The 9,176-nt window shown below is 38.0% G+C and overlaps 2 protein-coding genes across 2 annotated transcripts in view; both read left to right on the forward strand.

Moving 5' to 3' along the window:
* The first annotated feature begins 1,327 nt into the window (after positions 1–1,327).
* Positions 1,328–5,612, forward strand: LOC107871399. Its single transcript, XM_016718328.2, has 2 exons — positions 1,328–1,818; positions 3,842–5,612. Exons 1-2 carry the CDS (start codon positions 1,710–1,712, stop codon positions 5,449–5,451), a joined length of 1,719 nt encoding a protein of 572 aa, XP_016573814.2. The 5' UTR covers positions 1,328–1,709; the 3' UTR covers positions 5,452–5,612.
* Positions 5,613–7,101: 1,489 nt separating this feature from the next.
* Positions 7,102–9,176, forward strand: part of LOC107871400 (bifunctional TH2 protein, mitochondrial) — a 10,974-nt gene continuing 8,899 nt past the window's right edge. The window contains exon 1 of the mRNA XM_016718329.2: positions 7,102–7,400. Coding sequence (XP_016573815.2) covers positions 7,204–7,400 — 197 coding nt within the window. The 5' untranslated portion in view covers positions 7,102–7,203. The remainder of the gene's footprint in view (positions 7,401–9,176) is intronic.

A 9,176-nucleotide genomic window follows, 5' to 3' on the forward strand; every position in this document is an offset into this window, starting at 1 on the left:
CATATATCCTAGTGAAATAAGTCATCCTTCTTTTTTATTTGTTTGTTAATGCAAGTAGAGAAAAATATAAAAATTTAAAACTTTTCTTGTGAGCAAAAAATAAAAATAAAAATTCATGTCTCAATCATGTTTAATTTTTTTTGTCCACAATAAATGTTTTATTGTTAATCAAATTTACGCTCTTTATTCGTAGGTCTCGAGTTCAAGCCATTAATAAAGTCGTTAAAATAGATTTCACCGTGAAATCGGTGCAATTTATTGTTTAATTTTGTAGATTTTGTCTATAATTTTTTGTTGATTTATAATAGATTGTCATCTACCACTCGTTGAGACCTAATTCGATCTTCATAGAGATCTCGAGATATATTCTTACAAAGTTTTATTACAGGATCTATGGCCGCTTCCGATTTAGTTGGGCAACCTGATAAATGTACATCTACAAGAATTAGCTTATCGACTCCTCAAACAGTACTACTATGAGAATCGATATTGAACATCCTGCCTGAAAGTCTATATAATTATAAATTGTAGATCAATATATTTTCTTATAATGCTTTAATTTGCGAAAAGATAAATAAATTAGACAGTGATCTATAAGGACCATAACTTGCGAAAAAATAAAAAAAGGGTGAATTTACTTAATAAATATGTCAAAAAGTGACAACCGACCGTGAAATTTTTTAATTTTTTTTTTTAGTTCATTTAAGAGCAAGGTTAATAGGTCCCTAGGTACGAAATCACCTCTAGTAAAAAGCGTTTTACCTTCAAAGGGGCCGTCTCTCCATGCCATCCTCACACATTCCACAGCTCGCCTGGGGCCGCCGGTCGATTTTTAGGCCCAAAATTCATCCGGATCTCGGGCCCACTCTGAGAATCATTAGCTTACATCCATCGATTTGGCCCGAAAACTGTCCGCTTGTGCCGTTTCGCCCATTTGACCATCCAGACGGCTCCACCGGGCCATACCCTCACACGCTCCACAACTCGCCTGAGGGTCGGTCGATTTTCGATCCAAAATATGCCCGGGCCCACCATGAGAACAGTGGGCTGACACCCACCGATTTGACCCGAAAACGGTCTGTTCGCATCGTTTCATCCGTTGGACCACCCAAACAGCTCCACTGGGCTAAATTTTCAACATAAATCTAAGATAGCCGAAATCTAATACGAATATCAAACATCGAACGAATAACTATAAAAACAATGACAGTTGACCAAACTTACAATGAACTTAAAAAATCTAACAAACACAAAAACTCCAACTACCAATCAACAATAGACATCTATACAACATCAAAGTACAAATTTCTCTTTATTAGTTGAACTCAAAAAGCTGCTCTCATTCTATTTTTCAATCTTCCCACCATTATTGCTCTCTTCTTACTAAAAATATATATACATATATATATATTTATACAAACTTTCATAAAAAAATCATTTTTCCTTAATAAACTTCTACTCATGTTTAACTTCCCACAAAAAAAAATAAAAAATTCGAGAAAATACTGTTTTTTTTTTTTTTTTTTTTTTAGTTTTTAAAGTATTTTCTTGTTTCTTGATTTAAAGTGTTTGTACATTTTTTAGTGAGTTGAGGGCAAAATCTTGAAAAAACATTTTTTGGTTTTGGAGGGGTTTTATCTTTATTAAAAATTAATATTTTTAATTTTTTTTTTAATTATTATTATTTTTGTGAATTGAGATAAAGAGAAATGTTAGGGAAGGAGTGTTGGTGTTGGGATAATGTGTTTGATAACAATTATGATGAAATTGAACCAGAAAGTTTTACTTTGCCTTCACCAATTCCACAATGGTCTCAAGGTAATTTCTTGAATTTTATGTTTTGTTTTCAAGTCGTGGAAATAGTCTCTTCTAAAATGTAAAGTAAGGTTACGTATAATGATCCTTGTGATCCTGTACTTTCTTGGATTCTGTGCATAATGGAAGTTTTAGTGTATCGAACTGTCTTTTCTGTATTTTCTTCTGATATTTTAACAAAAGATCTGTGCCTAAATGTAAAGCAAGATTACATACAACGATCTTTGTGGGCCGGTACTTTCTTGGATTCTGTGCATAGTAAAAGTTTTATTGTACTAGGTTGTCCTTTTTTGTGTTATCTTTAACAAAAGATCTGTGTCTATTTCGGAAATGTAAGGTAGAATTGCGTACAATGATCTTTGTGGGCTGGTACTTTCTTGGATTCTGTGTATAACGGGAGTTTTCGTGATCTCGGTTGTCCTTTTTTGTTTTATCTTATGTTATCTTTAACAAAAGATCTGTGTTTTTTGTTTTCAGTTGACTCAGTTCTATGGTTGACTTGGGCTAAAATTGAATATACTTCCTTCGTTTCATATTATTTGGCCCTTGTTCGCCTACCATATTACTTGCGAAAGCTTTAAATTAGAAGTGTATTTACCAAACTAACCTTATTAATAATGATTGGGAACTTTAAATTTGATTACGACTAGTTTATTTAGCTGTTTAATAGTGAGGATAATATGGGGACAATGTAATAATATTTTCTTGATTTGCTAAAATGGACAAGTAAAATTAAACATCTATTTTTAGTACAGGAAATCTGTAGTTCAGTTGAGCTAAAATTGAAGATTTGATTTATTTGTTAATAAAGTTCACGTTTTTATGCCAGTAGAAAATAACTTCTAGTATATGTTGGCCAGAGATATTTTAACAGATAAACATGATTGAGTTAGGTGTTTGACGCCCCAGTGAGGAGGTGTGAGAGGTTGACGTTGGAGTGACGCCCCAGTGAGGAGGTGTGAGAAGTTGACGTTGGAGTGACGCCCCAGTGAGTGAGGAGGTGTGAGAGGTTGATGTTGGAGTGACGCCATAGTGAGGAGGTGTGAGAGGTTGACGTTGGAGTGATGCCCCAGTGAGGAGTTGTGAGAGGTTGACGTTGGAGTGACGCCTCAGTGAGGAGGTGTGAGAGGTTGACGTTGGAGTGACCGAGTATAGGTAGAGGTAGGCCGAAGAAGTATTGGTGAAAGGTGATCAGGCAGAACATGGCAAGCCTTTAGGTTACCGAGGATATGACCTTTGATAAGAGGGTGTGGAGGTCGAGGATTCTGGTAGAAGGGTAGTTGTAAATAGTTTCGGGGTTTGGTCTCTTCGGCTAGTAGCATTAGTATTATTATTTTCGGTATTTTTATTATTCTACTATTTCCGTGTTTCTCATTCTTAGTTTTCTATTACTACTTGTTGTCTCATGTGCCTCTATCTTCTTATTATCGTGCTATTGCTTATGTTTTCATAAACGTTGCTTTCTTTGAGTTGAGCGTCTTTCGGAAACAGCCTCTCTACTTGACAAGGCCGCGGGGTAAGGTCAGCGTACACGCTACCGTCCTCAGACCACAAGTGGGACTATACTGAGTATCTTGTTGTCGTTGATTAGTCAAGGTTTCAGATAATCGATCCCAACTTGCTTGAGATTTAGGCATAGTCGCGTAGTTGTTGTAAAGTTCACATTGTTATACCAGTATTGGTTTGGGATAATTTAAAATGAAGAAACATGATGTTCATGTGGTTAACCACAACTTGTTTGGATCGAGGCGTTGCTGTTATTGTTGTGAAGTTCACATTTTTATGTGGCAACAATCTTCCTGACGTGAATATGGTCACGTCAGTGAGGATTTATATAGCCGACCACATTGTATGTATCAATCTATGCTGTCGAACTCTCCAAAAATTGTTGCCACACTACTTTCGGAGGATCCAACGTGCAGTTGTCTGCATCTTGAAGAGTTCGAGCAGCATAGGTATCACGTATCAAGTACTTCATTCTGCTATGGTTTCGCTATTTGCTTTAACGGGGATATTGTCTTTGTAGGTAAAGGATTTGGAAATGGAAAAATATGCCTAGGTGAAATCGAAGTTGCTCAAATCACCAAGTTTACGAAAATTTGGAGTTGTTGCCCGTTGTTTGGAAAATCGAAATCAGTTTCATTCTATAAACCAGATGAAATTCCACAAGGATTTTTCATCGTTGGCCATTACTGTCAGCCGGATGACGAGAAGAACATAACAGGCTACGTTCTTGCTGTCAAAGATCTATCTACCGATCAGAAGCCGGAAAAACCACTTCAAGATTCGACTTCCAAGCTTCCTGCTCTTGCAAAGCCGACGAATTACACTTTAGTTTACAGCCCGAACGCCCTTTTTAAGGAAGTTGGTTACGTTTGGCTTCCAAATGCACCAGTTGGTTACAAAGCAATGGGCTTTGTGGCAACCGTTGAACCTCATGAACCGAATGTCAATGAAGTTACATGTGTCCGTGCTGATCTTACGGAGAGCTGTGAGGCTTGTGAAGTTGTTTTCAGTTATAATTCTCTTTTGTCAAAGAGCCAATTTCGGGTTTGGAAAACTAGACCTTGCGAAAGGGGCATTTCATGTAGAGGGGTCTCGGTTGGGACGTTCTTCTGCAGTACGAGCTTCACTAAAGGCGATGAGCTCACCATTGCATGTTTGAAGAATCTTGACTCGTCTCTACAGGCAATGCCAAATCTTGAGCAGGTCCATGCACTCATCAAGCACTATGGACCAACTGTTTACTTCCATCCCGACGAAATTTACTTGCCATCATCGGTTGAATGGTTCTTCAAAAACGGAGCTCTTCTATTTGAAGACGGTAAGAACAACAACGGTATTGCTATCGAACTGAAAGGCGCAAACTTGCCTGCAGGCGGACGAAATGATGGGAAATACTGGCTTGATTTACCTAGTAAAGATGATGTAAATAGGCACACTGTCAAATGTGGGAAAATTGAGACCGCGGAGCTCTATGTTCATGTTAAACCGGCTGAAGGTGGAACGTTAACGGATATTGCAATGTGGATTTTTTGCCCTTTCAATGGACCGGCTACGCTCAAAGTAGGTTGGTTGAATCTCGACCTGAAAAAAGTAGGCGAACACGTTGGTGATTGGGAGCATTACACTCTTCGTATTAGCAACTTCTCAGGGGAGCTCGTGAGTGTCTATTTCTCGGAGCATAGTGGTGGTGAATGGGTTGATGCTCGTGATTTGGAGTTCATCGAGGGGAATAAGTCGATCGTATATGCATCAAGAAATGGCCACGCGAGTTATCCACATCCCGGATGTTACCTTCAAGGCAATACAAAACTTGGTATCGGAGCAAGGAATGATTGCGCTAAAAGCAAATACTATATCGACTCTAGCAGCAAGTACCGAATCATCGCTGCAGAGTATCTCGGAGAAGGAACTATTGTAGAACCACCGTGGCTACAGTACATGCGGGAATGGGGTCCGACCATTGAATACAAATCGGGATCTGAAGTAGACGAGATAATCAAACACCTTCCGTATATTTTCAGATTTTCAGCAGAGACTCTTGTCGCGCTATTTCCAAATGAACTTTACGGGGAAGCAGGGCCAACGGGGCCTAAGGAGAAGAACAACTGGTTCGGGGATGAAAGGTGGTAGAGCCGGTAGGCAGAGGCGAATTCAGGATCCAAAGTCGTCGAGTTCAGAATACGTTTGATCTTATTATATGTATCCATTTCTTGTATATATATAGGAGGAAGTTACTATTCTTTGTAAAGTTGGAATGTTGTTGTGTGTGTAACATAAAAACTCTTGGAGCCTCTGTTGCTCGGACTCTTCAAAAATCTCGCTACGTGTTAGTCGATTTCGCCAAATATAGTACATTTCTGGAGGATCCGACATGAGCATAGTCCGAGCAACATAGCTTGTACCCCATTACGATACCTAAGGGTGTACAGACCAAATCGTCAAGTCAAACCGAACCGACGAACCAAACCAAACCGAGAGAAAAAAAGGACTTGTGGTTTGGTTTTAAGCTACTTTGATTGCGTTTTTCATAAAGTGACGTACAGATCAACTTACACACATTTCGATTATCACCAATATTTAGACAAATTCAAATTGAAAAAGATATTACGTAAATCTTTTCGACTATACTAAAATTTGAACCTTAATCTTTGTTAACGCGCACTTTAAAACGTTTTTTTAACTATATTGACATGAAAAAAAATTATAATTTACAATAATACTTATATATAGTGTTATTTTAAAAAAATTGTAACCTCAAAATTTGATAAAAGTTGTTCATCAACTTTACTTATTCAATTTGAAAAACGAGAAATAATTTTTTTAAATTTTATGTCAATTTTAGTAATGTTATTAAATACTACATTCCTTTTTCAATATTTTCATATCCATCCATTCGCTTTTACTTGTCATTATTTTTCTAACTTGATTTTCATTTTTACTTGTTAATTTTTGACAAATCAAGAAAAAGACAATTTATTTTTCACGTTTTACCCTTAATATTAATTACTTATTCTCCAAATTATTTTCAAATACATATTACTAAACATGTGTAAACAGCCTCTGACAGAAATGAAAGGTAAGATGCGTACAATACACCTTTGTGATGGATCCTTTCCCCGAACCCTGCACATAGCGGGAGCTTTAGTGCATCGGGACTGCTCTTTTATCAATTAATTGGGGTAATACGATAAATTTATTATACGAATTATTATTTTCTTAAGGAAAAATGCTCCGTTTCCACCCTGAACTATACACAAAATTGCTAAGACACACGCAAACTTTAGGAGGGTCCTATTACCCCGTGGACTAATTAAAATTATATTTTTGGCAACTTTAGTGCCTATGTGGCACATACGTGGCATATCAATAAATCAACACACTGAAGGTCTACGTAGGCATACGTATGTGCCACGTAGGCATTAAGGTTGCCAAAAATATAATTTTAATTAGTCCAAGGGTAATAGGGCACTCCTAAAATTTATGTGTGTTTCAGTAATTTTGTATATAATTTAGAATGAAAATAATGCATTTTTTTAATTTTTATTTATTAAAGTACGTGTCAAGTCAAACATGAATAATTAAAGATAGACGGAGTGAGAAATACTTTGTTGTCTTTGTTTGACCTTTATGTCCTTTTTTTAGGACCTTAGTCATTGTCATCAACTCCTTCAACCCCCAACCCACCCCACCCCCCACCCCAACCCACCCACTCCCTACGCCCACACCGTCACCCCCTCCTTTTTACTATTTATAGCACATCAATTCTCCAAATTCCAAGAAACAAAAAAAAACACAGTAAAAAAAGCCAAAAATTTCAAGAATTCCATTTTTTCTTTGATCACCCACGTACCCCACCCCTACCCCACCCCCACCACCCCAACAATGGCTGCAGCTAAGAATATATCCATAGAAGAAACTGTTGAAATAGCTAGAAAATGTTGGTTTAAGTTCAAGAAAGTGTCAATTCTTGCACTTTATACTCCATTTGTTGTTTGTTTAGCTTCTGGAACTTTAAAGATTGAAACTTTACAGCATTTCATAGCTCAAAATTCTTATTACCTCAAAGCATTTGCTAAAGGGTAAGTCTTCTTTTACTTACCATAGATAGATTTTGTTGTCAATTTGTTTTTGTTCATTTTATTGTTTTGTTTAGTAACTTTGGAGTTGAATTGGATTGTGTTTATTTGGTCTTGAGTTGATGGTCAACAACATGCCTAAAATATTGCTACTTTCCAATTTTGAGTTAATGGTCAAAAATACACTTAAAAGTATTGCTTTTTTAATGCTGAGTTGGCCAAATATTTGTTCCCAATCGACAACACGCGCGCGTGTAGGCCAACTCAATTTGATGCTGAGTTGGCCAAATATTTGTTCCCAATCGACACCACGCGCGTGTAGGCCAACTCAACTTGATGCTGAGTTGGCCAAATATTTGTTCCTAATTGACACCAGGTGCCTGTAGACCAACTTAACTTTATGCTGAGTTGGCCAAATATTTGTCCCCAATCGACAACACGTGTGTGTAGGCCAATACCACACGCATGTAGTCCAACTTAACTTGATGTTGAGTTGGCCAAATGTTTGTTCCCAATCAACATCACGCACATGTAGGCCAACTTAACTTGGTGTTGAGTTGGCCAAATATTTGTTTCCCAATGGACAACACGCGCGTGTAGGCCAACTTAACTTGATGTTGAGATGGCCAAATATTTGTTCCCAATCGACAACACGTGCGTTTAGGCCAACTCCACTTGATGTTGAGTTGGCCAAATATTTGTTCCCACATGCATGTAGGCCAACTCAACTTGATGCTGAGTTGGCGAAATATTTGCTCCTAATTGACAACAGGCACGTGTAGGCCAACTTAACTTGATGTTGAGTTGGCCAAATGTTTGTTCTCAATCGATGACAACACGCGCGTGCAGGCCAACTCCACTTGACGTTGAGTTGGCCAAGTATTTGTTCCCAATTAACAACACGCGCGTGTACACCAACTCAACTTGATGCTGAGTTGGTCAAATATTTGTTCCCAATCAACTCCACACGCGCGTAGGCCAACTTAACTTGATGCTGAGCTGGCCAAATATTTGTTTCTAATCGACAACACGCGCGTGTAGGCCAACTTAACTTGATGCTGAGGTGGCCAAATATTTGTTTCCAATCGACAACACGCGCGTGTAGGCAAACTTAACTTGATGTTGAGTTGGCCAAATATTTGTTCCCAATCAACAACACACGCGTGTAGACCAACTCAACTTGATGCTGAGTTGGCCAAATATTTGTTCCCAATCGACATCATGCACATGTAGGCCAACTTAACTTGATGTTGAGTTGGCCAAATTTTTTTTCTCAATCGACACCACGCGCGTTTAGGCCAACTCCACTTGATGTTTAGTTGGCCAAATGTTTGTTCCCAATCGACATCACGCGCGTGTAGGCCAACACCACACGCGTGTAGGCATACTTAACTTGGTGTTTAGTTGGCCAAATATTTGTTCTCAATCGACAACACGTGCGTGTAGGCCAACTCAACTTGATGTTGAGTTGGCCAAATATCTGTTTCCAATTGATAACACACATGTGTAGGCCAACTCAGTATTAAGGTGTGTTTTAATACAAAGAGAGACAACTACTAGATGCTGAGTTGGCCAAATATTTGTTCCCAATCGACAACAGGCACGTGTAGGCCAACTCAGTTTTTAGAAAGATTTTATTCCCAATTTGTTTTTGTTCATTTTTTGCTTTGTTGAGTAAGTTCGAGTTGAATTGGATTGTGTTAATTTGTTTTTGAGTTAATGGTAAAAAACATGCCTACACTATTTCTACTTTTTTTGAAGTTCGATGCTGAGTTGGCC

This window comes from Capsicum annuum, chromosome 5 (assembly GCF_002878395.1).
Source record: "Capsicum annuum cultivar UCD-10X-F1 chromosome 5, UCD10Xv1.1, whole genome shotgun sequence".
Classification (NCBI taxonomy): domain Eukaryota; kingdom Viridiplantae; phylum Streptophyta; class Magnoliopsida; order Solanales; family Solanaceae; genus Capsicum; species Capsicum annuum.

What these genes read in the sequence shown, in the direction of transcription:
- LOC107871399 (XM_016718328.2), top strand. Translation starts at nt 1,710, where the DNA reads ATGTTAGGGAAGGAGTGTTGGTGTTGGGATAATGTGTTTGATAACAAT. An exon ending in AATTCCACAATGGTCTCAAG is followed by an intron (nt 1,819 to 3,841) that starts GTAATTTCTTGA and finishes TTGTCTTTGTAG; the next exon opens with GTAAAGGATTTGGAAATGGA.